Source organism: Clavelina lepadiformis, chromosome 4 (assembly GCF_947623445.1).
Source record: "Clavelina lepadiformis chromosome 4, kaClaLepa1.1, whole genome shotgun sequence".
Classification (NCBI taxonomy): Eukaryota; Metazoa; Chordata; class Ascidiacea; order Aplousobranchia; family Clavelinidae; genus Clavelina; species Clavelina lepadiformis.
The window spans coordinates 1,518,670-1,534,647 of record NC_135243.1 but is presented as its reverse complement, the minus strand read 5'-3'; the positions used below and the strand labels follow the sequence as shown (position 1 = coordinate 1,534,647).

The 15,978-nt window shown below is 36.5% G+C and overlaps 1 protein-coding gene and 1 long non-coding RNA gene across 2 annotated transcripts; both read left to right on the top strand.

The window, feature by feature from the left end:
* Positions 1-11: 11 nt before the first annotated feature.
* On the top strand, positions 12-8,210 carry LOC143451756 (uncharacterized). Its single transcript, XM_076952482.1, has 7 exons — positions 12-16; positions 156-1,155; positions 1,238-1,568; positions 1,664-1,751; positions 1,835-1,980; positions 7,213-7,299; positions 7,945-8,210. The coding sequence occupies exons 1-7, from the start codon at positions 12-14 to the stop codon at positions 8,208-8,210; spliced, it is 1,923 nt and encodes a 640-aa protein (XP_076808597.1).
* Positions 8,211-8,395: 185 nt separating this feature from the next.
* On the top strand, positions 8,396-9,545 carry LOC143452355 (uncharacterized). The gene is made up of 4 exons (XR_013115012.1): positions 8,396-8,729; positions 8,830-9,030; positions 9,113-9,194; positions 9,284-9,545. It is a non-coding gene; the product is annotated as an uncharacterized LOC143452355 (long non-coding RNA).
* The last annotated feature ends 6,433 nt before the right edge of the window (positions 9,546-15,978 follow it).

Below are 15,978 nucleotides of genomic sequence, written 5' to 3'. Positions count from 1 at the left end.
CTGTATATACAATGATGTATTCAATGAACCATTAATGTTTGTTTTATAAGCCGTAGTTGCTGAGAAAAACAACAAGTGATTTCTGCAACTGTTCCGTTTTATAAATATATATATAACCTTATGCAGTTCCCTTTTTAAATACTCATGCTTTAAAGGTCTGTATTCTTACCAGACCACCGAAAACTCGGAAAGCGAGAGGAAGCCATTGGAAAAGTTTTGCAAGAGCAAAATAAACGCCGTGAAGATGACATCCGTCTCCAAGCTGGAATCGATGTCTCAGTAGCAGATATTCCAATTGTCCATCCAAAGTACACTAAAGTGTTTTATTTCCGTGGAAGGGCAGTTCCTAAACATGAAACTTATGCCCCGTCAACTGGTGAACCTGATACATTTGAACGGGATGAGAATATTGAATTTGAAGAATTGCTGAAGTCCAACAATCGCTTTACCGCCTTCATAGGTTTCCCCGGATCCGGAAAGACGACTTTGTCCAAAAGATTAGCCAAAACAGAAGAATACAGATGTCTTTATTATAAATTTATGGAGATGCCAGTTGGCGAAAAGGTCAGTTTTCGGAAGCTAATTATGGACAACATTTATCCAGATTTAGACGAAACCACTCGAGAGAATGCATGGGAGTGGATCAAAGAAAATCAGAAAAGTTGTCTTCTGCTCTTTGATGGTCTGGATCAGGCGGAGTGGTCACTTAAAGACAAAGTACCCAAAGTGAACTATGATACTCCCCAAAGTGTACCAGACCTCATTGCCAACTTATGCAATAAACATTTCCTTCCAGACATTAAGCTAATCTTTACCTCCAGACCTCACAGTGTCATCACGCTTCCTGCTCCACTACGTCCTGACTCAACAATCTTACTTGGTGATCTGCCCCTTGACTCTATGAATAAACTGTTTTATTTTTACGCTGGTGCTTCAGCCGACAAGCTTTGGAATGATTTTTCCCGAAATGCTAAAATTGTGTTTGCACTTTGTTTTAACCCGTTGTTGCTTCAGTTAGTTATAGCAGCAGGTTTGGCTCCTACAACAAAAATTGGAAAAATCATCACCACAACGCGGGTATTTGCCACAGTTTTGGAGAACCTCCGATGCAGTGACAATGCAAACCACAAAGACATCACTTCACTAGTAAAGCAGGTGAGAGAACTGAACATGTTTCTGTTTACCTAAAATAGTGATAATGTACAGGAACATATTATTACTTGTTTTGTTGTTGCAGCTCAGTGAAGTGGCTTACAAAACCACCATGAGGTCTTCAGTTGTCATCACACGTGACGACCTCAGAGCAGTTGGTCTTGAACCAGACCAGATACAAGATATCGTCGTCGGCATTTACGCTCATTTTGCTGCAGTCAGCCGCGTGTTTGATGGCCACGTGAAGTATTACTTCGCCCACCAGCTGTATCAGGAGTTTTTCACAGCAAAGTTCATCGTTAATGAACTGCCCATGGATGCGTTTAAACACCTTGTTTCAAACAAGCTATTTTCCGATGAGAAGTGGTCTGTTATTAGGAGATTTGTTTGCGGTCTGCTCATAGATATGATGAAAGGTATTTTCAGGATAGTGAGAATGTGCATTTTGAGTTATGATTTACTATTAAGCTTATTCAAACATGAAAATTGTAAAATATCAACTTTTCTTCAGATTCCAGCATGAGCAATATTGCCGCAACTGGGCACGATCAGCGAGAACGCTCACTCTTGTTATCTCGTTGTTTTTGCTGCTTAAACAGGTGAAGTTTAAAAAGCTTTTGCTGTTCCATAAATGAGCTCATATTAGACATGAAAGAGACAAAAGCAATTATGACTTATTCAGACAAGATGATCAGGTAGAGGAGCAGATTTCACTAACACAAAAGCCAGCAGAGGAGAAGATATCATCTCCAGAACATCAGTCATCAGCCTTACTTTCACATAGGTCTACAGAACAGCAGGAATATATGAAGGCATCCTCATCATCCGGTTTGTACCATTTTGTTCTTGTTACAGTATTTTGCAAATGCTTTTGTAAAGTAATTTGATACAGTTTTCAAAAGTACCAACACCCAACGGTACCAGAAACTTGCTAAGTTATCTAGAGCATTACCAAATTGTATAGGACTTTGCAGAAGAATTTGTAAGGTACGATTGCAAGTTTTATTTATTTTGAGTTACGTTTATGTTCATCGTTAAAAAGCTATAGGTTGTGTTTTTCTGACAAATTTGGATGAGTTTCGTATCTATCGGTGATGAAGTATTCCGTCGCAAGGGTCATGATATTATTGCACTTTCCCCAACTTAACAAGCTTTGTCAATATCATGTTCATTTTATTGACAACCCCGTATCTTCTAATTCCACAATAATACTACAATAACGTATCCATTTAATCACATCTTTTTCATTTTATTTTATGCCTTAAATATAAGTGACCAAAAATTCTACTCAGGTAAGTGGTCGCAAAGACATAAACAATTACGATGATATTTACCACAAATAAAACAGTCGAATGTGGCCTCCAAGGCTAAAACGTAGATCACAATAATATAATGGCAAAGAAAATTTTTTTATTTCAATTGGTACCAAATACAAAATAAGGGCTCATTTTAATAATTTAATTTTCATTGCAAATCAATCCCAAAGTATTACAGAGCACATAGCAAAGGATTTATTAAAACTTGCAAAGGTTTGGTGGAAACATCGTCTCTAATGGTTACGATGAAAATAATCAAAATAACAACAAAGTCACGTGATCGATTCATTGTTTTCATTTTGTATCAAACTGATCCAGACCTGCAATTGATGAAGTTAACTGTAACTGCTACTTGCACAGCTGTTTAAATTTTAGTTATACTCTAAAAGTAAACGTTGCGCAGTTAAGATGGACACTATCACTGTTAATGATGTATGGAGGTTACATGGCGTCTGAATAATCCCATCATCACCACAGGACAAGGGTAATGCTAAAGCCGAAACTTGTGGTAAAGTACCAGTAATAACTAATAAGCATATGTGTAAAAAACTTACGTTTTATGTCTGACTAAAACTTAGTAATATTCCAAGAAAAGTTGCCGAAGTTTAGGGCATGTTTCAGTGTATCAAAACATAGTGAAGAATCTGGTAGGATGTAAAACGAAATATGAATATTTTTCTGAGTAGTTTGTGTAGTTAGCCTATGTAAGGCTACCGGTAAATATACTTTCATATCAGTTGCAACTACAGAGCTACAATCAAAATCCTTTTTAATCATTTTTGCTTTGTCTTTGCCCACATTTTAAGCTACTGTATATTTTAGCACACTGTACTGGCTAACAAACTGCAAAACTTGCATATAATAAATGTTATGACGTTCAAGCTAAATTTCCTAGGTTACTGCTTTCAGAAATGTTCCAATGTGAAAGCTCTGTTCATATTTTACCAAAGCTTTGATGATTTTTATGGACATTGTTGTCTTAGGTCCAAGAACTTAAACACAATTGCATAATAATAACATCGAAAAGTGGTTAACCTATTAGCACAAAGTAAAAGGACCAATCAACCTACTTCCAGTTATAATAGGCTGGTAAAATTGGCTGCAAATAACCATAAACACATGGCTGGGGTATAATAGTTGCATTCATTCATCATCTTTTACAAAGACTCTTTTTTGTAAATTATAGATGTGATAAGTTTTATCAGATAACAGTAAGAATGGATAGAAGTAGCCTATTACACAGCCCGATGATGTTATTAGATGTAGCACCCATGTTTGTTGCTGTGCTACTGCTATATCTGTTTAAGTCTTATATGCTTGGCTTTGTACACTAGCCTTGTGGAGCTCTAGAACTGCTTTTGTCTCACTTAGTTTAGTTTCTTAAATTGCTCACATAACACTTGTTTCCATTTGTTGTTGCATATTTTGAGTATAACCTTCAGCTGAAGTTATTAAATGTGATACGCTAAAGTTAAAATCATATCTTGAGTTGAAAAGGCATTGAGTTAGACAACCTCAGGTGTTGAGATAATTAGTACTAATTATGCTCTGGGAAACAAAGGTACACTTCAGTTACTGTTAGTAGTTTACATGCATTTTATTAATTTAAGTTGCCTTAAATTGTTTGAATTTTCATGCAAATGAAATCAAGTTCATCAAGTTAATGAGCTTTTACTTTATTACAATTGCTACACAAACATTGATACAACATTTTGTACATTACTTGAATCAATGGAATTACACAAATCTATTTGGGTGGTATAAAGCTCACTATTGGGTACATTTATTTTCGTGCATTGTTTGTAAGTGCCGTGGAATTAACTGTAATTTGTGCATTGTCATATCAACGTCATTCAACACAGTCAGTCCATAAATTGTCATTTTTGTGCTGTGCAGTATACAGTAAAGGCCTTACTAAGCACGAACCCAATGCAAGAACTGATGGTGGGAATTTTTTGCCAATAACTTAATGGAATAATATAAGTTAACTTTAAATAACTTAATGGAATAATATTCATAACAACGTTAACCAAATATAAACTCTTTGCAAATCAGCTCTCATCAAAGCTTTGCTTTGTGATACGTTTTCAGCAAGTTCACATTCTCTTTCGAGAAAGTTAAATAATAACATTGATAATAACACTTTGAGAACAAATTGAGAACACTGTGATTTGCGCAAAGAAATGCTATTTTTGTTTTGGTACTAAGGGGCATGGAGCCCAAGTTGGTTATATCACTGGCAATGGCCTAAGACCAGCACTGACAATAAATATACATATACTTGTAGTATGAAATGTTTCTTTTGTCAGTGTCTCATTGTGGCAAATGCTGCCAAGTATACAATGTTTACTCTGTTTTAAAGGGTAATGATGAACATTGTTACAGTAATATAAACAATGTCCATTGCCAAATCATGTGATCACTCTGTAGTTGTTACTGGAGAAAGAGTCAGTGGTTGACTATTGATCAGTTTCAGCATTGTAACTGCTGTTATAAGCCGGTACTTAAACAAGGCTTTTCATTGATTTTCATCAGTTTTGGTTTGACACACAGTTCAATCAGGTCTGTTGCAGTTTGATAGCAATTTTCTAACAGCACAAGGTGGTCTTCACGTCACACAAATGCATGTGATGTTCGTGGTATGGTTGCTCCTTACTATAGACATCGTGTTTGTTGCGCATGTCTCTGAGGTTGAGTTCAGGAATACTTCAATAGCTGTTTTGCACAGGAGATGTCATTCTAAGAATATAAATTTCATCAAATTTAAAATAGAGAAAAAGCATTGCAAACTAAATACTAATTTACAAGTTTTTGTGTCACAGCAGGAAATCATTTATATTGCCATTTTGCTATATACAAGTATTTTGACACTGAAAATCACACTTAAACATACTAGCAGAAAATTAGAATAAACTAATTTGGAGTATACGCACTGTTACAGTCATCTGTATAATACTATAATACATGGTTTGGTCGCAGTGTTTCGATCGTTTTTTTCAAAAATTTGGTTTTGATACTCATAAACTGATTCAGTACTCCTCTCCTTATTATTACAAAAGCAATTACAGTACTACTACGAAAGCAAGCAAAACCTGTTTCTGTTTAGTGTCTCGGCGAACAGAAATTCATATAGCTGAAATATGGTTTAGGCTAACACTTGTGTTATTTTACACTGGCCGCCCCTACCAACTCATGTATAAAAATGATAGCCACCATATGGTGTGCTACACATTTATATGCAATAAAGTCAGCTTTAATATGACCACCCGCTTTATATGACCATGTTGATATAGTCCCAAATTTTGCCATACAAATGTCTCTGTTTACTATGACCTGTGTTTGAGTATTACGACCGCTTTTTCAATTTTATTCCCCCAATGTTTCTTTGTCAATTATGCAATGAGACAGGAATGACTGTGCCATGTGAGTTTTCTTTCGCATCATGTAAGAAATGTATGAAATTTTAGAAAGTTTAGTCAATTTGTTTCTGACTGTGTCGATACTGCTTGATGTATGGCGCTGTATCAGGCTTGCAGCTTCGGTTGTTGTGACTATTCCGATGTTGTGACCAAAATGGTTTGGTCCAAAGAGAGTCATAATAAGCAAAGTCTACTGCATTAACATGCAGTGTAATAATTTCGCTCAATTCTCTTTGCTAATATGGTATTAGAAGATAGTTTTTACACGGCCTCAGAGATGATTCCACACCAATCAAACATCGGTTATTGAGCAAGACTTAGTACAGTTTGCAAAGGTGGGCAGTACAGCGTACAGCAGTACTATAGTACCAAATTATTGTATCGCAGTAATTTATTCAGTACCCATATCATCGGTTCTTTTAGAGAACAGTGCCGAATCCTTGTACTGAATTACTTTTTTCGAGAAATATAAGTCGGTCCCAGTGCTTGAAACTTCTAAAATGATTACTTCAAGGTTTTCAGAAGTTTGTTTTTTTAAATTTCATTTTGAGTGAAACTTGATTTCAATTTTAGTGCTTTTTGCTCTTTTTTAATCTACGAATGTCTAATAAAGTCGCATAGAGTGAGTTCACATATTTTTGACCTTTAGCGGGGCCATAATATCAGCAAAAGTTGCACTTGTAACATGATCCACTGTACGAAAAGTAGTTCGGTACCGAGTACTGGCAAAGTACCTGACTACTATTTTGAAATATTACCAATTCCGGAACCGTTGGAACCTTTATTGCCAAGTACTGTACCGATACCGTTACAGACGGTACTTTCAAAGTACTGACTGCCCACCTCTGACAGTTCGTGATCCATGTAATTTCATGCACAGTTTGCTTGTTATTTAGAACAATGTGTTGTATTTGTTATATATAACCGTTATAAAATAAAAGATCCTCTAACAACTGCTCTTAACATGCAGTTTAAAAATATTACTGCAACCCATTTTTTTGTTTTTAGCAATATATATACTGTGCCTAATTCGAAGACTACTCTTTATTAAATTTGATGAAAATAGTGTTTTCAAACTTTAGTAATCACTAATCAGCATCAAAAACATAAAATAGTTGTCTGTTTTATGAGCAGCCAGTCAGTCAGAAAAATGAAAATTTGGTAGTATGTATACAGCAAGTAGGCTATATGCAAAAAATGTGCGATATTTAAAATTAGTACAACTCACTGCATTCTAGCCTACATTTTATTGCAAGCTATTTCGTCTAGGCCTAGACTATATTTGTCACCTGTCAGTATTAAGCTTGATAATAATTTATTTCCAGATATTGCTGAGAAGAGGAGGATTTGGATAAAAGCACTAAAGTCACAGCTGGTACGATTTGAGAAACTGCAGTATGGAGATTGGTCAGGTAAGTTTATTTTCTGACTTTGTCCTAAATCTGCAAATAATTGAATAATCTGCAGAAGCATGTTATGTATTATTTGCCATAGACATGCATTATGTGCAGCAGAACACACATTTACGTTGAATTTTAAAACTTACCATTACTTAGCCTACTACAGTAAGGCTGCTGGCAGACTGGTGATGCTGTGAAAATATTTGTGTGATAATATTTTGTGAAAATTGATTGAAATGACATGTAGCCTATTTAGCCGGGAAATATTTCCACATAATCACTAGTAGATTAATACAACAGCCTACTAGGCCAATTAAAAGTAAGTTTTGTAATTTACATGTCTATTGCAAACATATTGCCAGTGCTAGTGTACAGAGCCTAGCTTAGTAGGCTGCCGGTAATTCTGGTGAAAATATTTGCCGGCTAAATAGGCCACATGTCATTTAGATCAATTCTGGTTGTTGTATTAAGTTTATCTTCAGTTTAAAATGCCTGATTCTTTTTTTAATTCGTTCCAAACAGATAGATTTAAAGTAAATTAAGTTTTCGCTTTCAACTTGACTTTGTAGCTTAAACAAGAAAAATTTCCGTCTTAAATTTATTTCTATAACGCGGCGAACTACAACCGGTAAATAATTAACTATTACGTTTGTTTAGATGACAACAAACGCAGATATATTTCGCTTTTATGCGAATTAAACGAATCCAGCGACATGGCAATGTTCAATATGGCGTCACTGCACTTTCCAACAGATATGAGTCTGTATCTATTGAAATTGTCATCATCGGAAGCCGCGATCTTTTGTGACGTTTTAAGGAAACAACAAAAGGAGTTAAAGTCGCTTGATCTGAGGAACTGCTTCTCCCCTGGTGATGTGGAAAGATTAATTTCGGCGATCTCTGAGATGCCTGGAAAGGTTTGACGATTTATTCAACTTTTTATCGTTTGCTTAGAACAGCATATGACGTCATAATGAATTGTTTACATTTGTCCTTATGACGTCATAATGGCTAGTACGAAGATATTTTTCAAGGCAGTTAGTTGAGATTACTGGGCAGTGTAGGTCGGATATTTTGTGCTAATTTATATAAAATTGCAGAATAATTTTTCGACGGTTTAGTGATTACTTGAATCTACAAGGAATGTGGAATCTGCGATAAACTTGGTCGCTTAAAATTCCTTCTTTTTAATGAAAAAAATGGCAAAATTTTGTTGGATCAGTTTTAGCCTGGCATGTACAGGTTAATTTTGGGTCAACTGAAAAGTTTCAATTTTTTTAAAACTGAAAATATTTTTGGAAACTTATTATCAGAATTTGTTTCTACAACTAATACTCGATACCGGTTTTAATTGGCCGCTCAAAATTATTTCTATTTAATTCAAAAACCAAGAATTTGTGTTGGACCAGTAGGCTAGGCCTAAATCTGACCACATGGTGCTGGTTAGTTATTAACCAATTAATGGTAATATTAACTTGTATGTAGTTATATATTAGCTGCATCAATACACCAGGTTGTAGTTTACAAACATTTCATCTGCAGGTAAAAGAGTTGATCATCGGTGGCAACAGAATCAAAGACATTCCAGGACCAGAATTTTTCGCTAAAATTGAAGAAGATCTGTGGATGCCTGGTTGCTTCGAAGATGGAAGAATCGCGCAAATTCGCAAATTCGCATTCGCAAACGCAAATTCGAGCGAGAGACAAAAAATTCAACTCGCCCTTGACCAGCTTCATGGCTCGGTATTCTTTATATCTTGTCATGTTTGTGTCAACTTGAACTTTGCACAGAAATTTAATTTTTAACCAAATTTTTAATTTATAGCGGTTGCAAGTTTATGTTGGTCGGGATGACGATGGTAATGGCGTCATACTCACTCCGCGCAAGCACTCCTGACGTAATAATGGTAAGTAGGTTTCATTTTTAAACAGATATACATTATTTACTCAATTTTTATAAAAATTCCTTCCACACATCGATTCACTTTTATAAAAGGAATTGCGTCGTGGCCGGGATTCGAACCGCGGACTCCTGCGACATCGAGCGATCGCTCAACCCGATGCGCCATCTACAGATTTACAAATTCATTGATAAAATTGAGTTATACTTGTACATAAACTAATAGTGATGTCATAATTTTAATTGTTAGACATGTTTATTCAAATAAATATTCACTGCATTATGTTAAATGGTGAATTTGCTGCAATGTTTTAGATATGCTGATTTTTGTGATTTGAAATATCCAGAGTGAGTTTTGTGGAAATAAAATTTGTTGTAAGACAGAAATTGGTTTTGTGTCAATATTATTAGCATCATATTTCTGCCCAAGCGTTATAAGTAGGGTTTTATCATCGCTAATTGCTTTGTAGAGTTCAGCTCTAAATTGCTTATATCTGCTCAAATCTAATGAGACTGGTGCTATGGCTTGTGGGCTAAAGCATCTGCCTCGAATGCTGCCTCTACCTTGTAACCAGTGATTAACAGAATTATTAGCTACCAAAATTTTTATATCAACTTGAAGCAGACAAATAACAGCAGTAATAATAACAACAATGTGACGTGTAGTTGGGACAAGACATCAAACACACAGAGTTATATCAGGGGATTAGCTCCCTGCTGCAACTTTCGCTACGAGTTGTTCGGCTGGAAATTTATGAAAACAGTCGCTGTTATGCGTTCCTGAGATGCGGAAAGAAACTGCGTCTTTGCTTACACCCCGTGCTTATGACAACCAGGTTAGCAAGCAGTGACGTATTTTGAATTGCGTTGAGGAGCGGGGAAAATTGTTTTAAAGCCCGCTTTAAAATACCAGCGTCTGCCCACTGTATGGTCCTATCAAAATGCGGGGAGTGAAAAAGTTTTGCTTGTTACGCTTGATAAACTGCTTAACGATTCGAGATGTACTGCATACTCTATTACTCTCATATTAAGGCAGGGGCATTTGAACGCGCTCCTATTCTTTAGGAACGATCTCGAGAGGTCGCTCTTGTGTCAACGTTGAAACGGAACCACGCCCGCGCTCCCTTTTAGGGGTTATTCGCTCTTCGCTCTTTTTTTGCACAAGCAACGCTAGGTTTATGGACTGCTGTAAGAACATTATTTTATGTAGTGACTAAAAATTATAGCTTCGAGACTAATTCAACAACAAAACGGTGAAAAAGATACAACTTAATACGCAACACAATGCACAGCAGCACGTCAGAACCTTGTTTTAGACTTTAGAGGTTCGATATAAACGCTTTGTTTTTAAGCTGACATCATTGTGTCGAGAATCGTAAGTTTGTCAATGTCGTGCGTGATCTACTTTCGCATGAGATGCGAAAGCGATATTTGTCTTGAGTTTTATGCAGTCTGATATCACTTTAAAAGCTTAGCAGGGTCACTGCCATACTTTCATACTCAGTTTATGGTTGTAACAATTGTTATGAAAGGACGGTTATGACGACACGTCATCAACATCGTTTTCTGATATTACCCGGCTTGGAAAAACGGCAAAGTTGTCAAAGAGCCGAGTGCAGATGTCGCATTTCAATCGCATCTACACAGCGAATTCATACAGATAAAAAGCTATTTAACGATGGTTTGTGTGCATAGAATGTACCAAAAAAGAAGATTGCGTAATAACGTAATTTGTAGCAAACATTCGTGACAGGAGCTCCGTTACGTGGTTACGTACGTTGCGTAATTATTTAAAATTTCGTGCAACATTAGCGAGCACACACACTTGGTATAAACCTATTGAGGTGCAAATGAAAACTCTCCAGGGAAGTTGACTCTCTTGCGCAGCGAAAAACTGGTAGTTATACCACATCATTTTCACGATGGCCAGTTAAGGTGAAAAGCGAGACTCGGCGGGGTCCTGGATGCATAATATTTGCCTCTTTTACTTTTATAAGATGTCAAAGATTTCCTCTTTCTGGATGAGAACTTCAAAGACTTTCATCGCGGAACTGAAAGATCGACCAAAGCTTCCACCTTTGAAGTCGTGACAGAGATGCCTCTGGTTTTGCGACGACAATTCCGGGCCATCTCGGCGTTGGTGATGGCTTTGCTGACGGCCGCTTGCGATGGCATCCTCACCCCAGTCTTCTGCATGAGCTCATTTCTCTTCGTTTGGCGAAGAAGTTCGAGGTCGCCGGAATCCCATTCGAAGATGCAGCTCGACATGAACTAACATTGGATGAGATACTTTAGTGCACCTCTCAGCTAAGCGACGCATGAAGCGCCAAACAATAAGCCACACGATAAGGTGAAAATTTAGAAATTTCCGCAGCGATTTTAAATGTAGCCTAAGTACGAAAATAAATTTAACTTTTGAGGCATTTTAAAGCGTTTTATATGAGGTGTAAAAATAGAAAAGTTTTGCGTCCCTCGCGTTCTGAGCTGGATGGTCGAAACGCAGGATATTAACAACCAGCCTTTAAGCACTTTCGGCTTTCTACGAAATTCAAAATATGGCTTCAGGAATGGGGCGATATTTTCTGCCTTAGCGACTGCTTTGCATGACGTATACACATGATGACGCGTGATGACGCATGACGTATACACAGTGGTGAAAACAAACCGGAACGGTCCGGAACACAGTTCCCGTAAATGAGTTATTGCCGGTACGGTGCACCTGCAAGGGAGAAACGCCAAGATGTCAAAAAGTAATAAGTTAGTTAGTTTAAGTAGAAAGTTAAAAGTTTTGATACGAAATGAAACAAAAATTTCCGTTTAAAGTTTTTAATACATATTTGCACTAAACGTAGTCACCGCTTTATAAACCAGCTCGAGACTAGAATTCTTTTACACTCAACGGCCGTGTCAATTTATCTTACTTGTTGTCCTGCTTTTAGCCCCTCTTGTTCAAAAGTTGGAGAGGACAGTACCCCTTTTTCGAAAGTTGAGACATGACCCACCTTAAAAATAGGCCCTACTCCTTGGTTATTGCTGCATTTAATAGCGTCAATATTTTGTTTCTCTGATAAATTTTGGAGTCTATCATGATATATGTTGCAAACACAACACTTCTTGTCAAGATTCTTGAGATAAACAGTGCATGGTTATGCCTGCATTTACTAACGTGGCCTGACAATTATAGCAAATATCGCAGCTACCGCCAACTAACAGCTAATGCAATCCAGCTGTCAGTTATAGAAAATTCTCGCCCAACACAGGAATCATTTAGACCTAAATAGTTTTAATAAGTCATATCATATAGTTTGGAAATAACATAGTTAGGGGAAGTATTAATAGGAAAGAAAGATATAATTCTTCGAGAGGTAGTCTACTCAAAATATGTCGCAAACGGTCTTTCATTAAAACATCAATTGCTATTGTTGCACTTAGTGCAGAAGTGCACCGTCAGTCTGTTCACGATGTCTCGATTCGAACAAAGTTAATATTGTTGGAATTGGAGTAGAATTTGTTTGACCGTCAATACATCGTTGGTTCTGGTGAAAATCCAACACAGCGCCAACAAGTGGGGACTAAACTTACAATGAATCTGTTACCAAATGACTCGTTACCTAACAACAACAACAACAATGGGAAGCTTCAGCCTTTCTACGTATTCATGTTAATACACAATTCTTTTATAAATTTTTTTTTTAAATATTGCATTTTTATAGAAACTTGTTTGTTGACTTATACATAGTTTGATGTAGGATCTGCTTGACGTCAGAGGCGGTATTGCGAACGCACCTCGCAAGGATTTAGTTTCTCGTAAGCGATGCTTTCACTCACAAATTCCTTCCGAGTTGTACCGGAGTGCTTCTTGGAAGGATAATGAGGTTTAGTGGCTCGTAATATTTACAAGTTCTTCGTCAGACCACCCTAGAGCACATTGCGAGGAAGTAGGCTGCTTAGGGGAGTATATATGACGAATGCTTCGAAACAATTGTGTCTTTGATGAGGTTAACAGGAACAGATAAATCAACATTAAAATGCTGTCCTTTCATCACTTAAAAATTTTCAAAAATTGTTAAATTTAGTTGCAAAATTTTCCTTGTGGAGTAGTTGCTGAAAGGAATGGTTTTATTGCGACACAATTTCCCACAGTATAAAAGAATCTAAAAATACAACACTTCTACGGGCAAGTGCGGACGAAATCTGACACTAAGGCGTTAATTTAACTTCGCGATAACTTTCGTACTGTACTTAACGATTTTCTTTAATTTCCTTCTGTAATTTTCACTCGTAACTGGTAAAAAAATAAACTTTCCAGAAGATAACACCAAACGAGCTCTTTTACAATTATAGGTTGAAAAGTTCTCGTTTGCAAGAAGACACGCGAAACTAGACACTCAGAAATCGTGGTTTATAAAAAAAAGATGACTTAATTGTACAAAATTACAATCCGAATTTTGAAGATCAAGATTGCAACAAGACAATTGAGTAGAAAAATGGCATTATTGAGTTATAAGTGAATACTTAATATGGCCTCAAATTTACACTCTAATTGGATATACTCCAACTTCAAAAGAAATAGCATCGCGCAAAATTAAATTTTCTTCATATAGTAGTTTGCCATATGCTTGGGTAGTTAGTTCAGTGCAGGGCTGTAGAGTGAGTGACGCGGTGTCGTGGTTGATTTATGAAACCACCCGCATTGATGGAATGATGATGAAATCTCTTCTGAGCTGTTTCTTTTATGTTTGCGGTCCGTTATTTTACTCGAGCTTTTAATTTTAGACATGCTTGTGGCAATCATTACTGGTTTCACTTTCTGTCGTCTAAGAAAGATTTATAAGTAAGGTACCACCCGCATTGATGGAGCTTGACGTGTTTATTGAAATCTCTTCTGAGTTGTTTCTTTTATTTTTGCGGTCTGTGTTTTTGTTCGAGCTTTTAATGTTAGACTTGCTTGTTTCAGTCATGATTGTTTTCGCTTTCTGTTTTCCAAGAAAGATTTATAAGTAAGGAATAATGAAAGATTTGCAAAGTCTATATGTTACAGCCACAGAAAGTCCACATCTTGTTGAAATACAGTCGGATCCTCTTAATTCGGACACCGGATAACTCGGACAACCGCTTTATTCGGCCAAAATGCTCGGGAACGGAACAAAAGTAAAAATTGAACGTAAAAAACTCCTGTTAATTCGGACAATTCTCCGCTTAATTCGGACACAGGTTCGCAATTCCATCGTTAGGTTATGAACTTATGATACAATAAACAGTACTTCGTTCGTTTTAAGACAAGATGCAATTGCATTATGAGTGATTATGGTGAAACAATGACGATCAATGCAGTAACAATCGACAATGAACTCATATAAGGCCGTGCCAGCTTCATAGTCGCTTTTACTATACTTTTGCGTCCATCTTGTAGGACAAAATTGTACAGAAAAGTTTAGCACAAAAAGTGAAATTGCTCACTAAAGTAAACGAAGACGTTTTATGCGATCAGTGCCAGTTACTGCAGTATAGCGCAGCTGCAATTCATATATTACGCAACAGTGCAGTATTTTAAATGCGTTTTTTGCCTTTATGCATGACCATGAAACGAACAATTGACTTTCCGCTTAATTCGGACAAAGCCGTTTCTCCGCTTAATTCGGCCAAAAGTGAGCGGAACCAAAGTGTACGAATTAAGCGGAGTCGACTGTAAAAGCAACAGTTGTAGTGTGAGGTGTCTGATTTATAACCCGAGCAGAGGTTCAGAATTGTGTTCAGGAATTAACGGGTATGCTTTCATTAATGAAATTAGTTGGGACAAAATTAAACAAATTTTGTTTGCTTTTTTCTGCATCAGCTATAGGCCTGTATAAGAAAACTTTCAATTAAGAGATTTTTCAAGTAATGAAGTCATTGAAAATGATGTCATTCTCGTAAAGATGAACGTTCAAAAAATTCCAGTAGTCTTGGTTTTCTTGGCCGCACAGGTATTAAGTCAAAGTACAAGATAGGTCATAAAATATGACGTCTTATGCCTAATTACCGGGCCACGTCGCTGTAACTTGCATTTTCACGTTGTCAAGTAACTAAGATATATATAGATATGTAGAGCTGTTTATCAATGTGGTTATGACTTAACAATTGTTGTAGTTTATAACTCTACGTTTATTTTTGATCAATCACACTTTCCACCAAAACAAAACCAAGTGTCATTTTCTGCTGCTAGTTTTCAACGAAAAAGTTCTATCAGAGATTCAACAATTTATCTTCAACCTTTTAGTAGTCATGAGCGTCTTAATGTTTCATTAAGTCTGCCATAATGTTGGCGACTTTGACTAAATCTTAAAATAAATGTAAAATATTCAGAGCGAGATACAGAATTGATAGAAATAGAATTGTCGTTTAGGAAAGATTTTTCATATTTTATTCTGAAATAAGTAAAACTAGTTGAAACCGAGTCATATAAAAAATTAAACCAGAAAAACCTGTCGTTCATTCGAACTGAAATACGATTTAAGCCGCAATGACGTAACAAGGATCGGAAGTAACGTGGACTATGTATCATCGCTGTGAGAAAGCGAGTCTTCCTTTTCTTACGTCACTTTCAAATATCAACAACACTTGTCGTGAGTTGTACCGAGTTGATAGACTTTTAATTTTTGTATTTTTCGTCACTTTTATTCTTTTCTTAGTTGATGGTCAGTGGGATCACTTCAACAAATTTGGACAAAATGTGTGCCAATTATAGGTAATCGCTTTATATCGAAAATGATGTCATAATAGTTTTCTGTGACGTCTTATTTTAGCCGAAC

Coding starts and splice junctions, on each gene's coding strand:
- LOC143451756 (XM_076952482.1), top strand. Junction 1,981..7,212: donor GAAGGCATCCTCATCATCCG/GTTTGTACCATT, acceptor ATTTATTTCCAG/ATATTGCTGAGAAGAGGAGG. Junction 7,300..7,944: donor GCAGTATGGAGATTGGTCAG/GTAAGTTTATTT, acceptor ACGTTTGTTTAG/ATGACAACAAACGCAGATAT.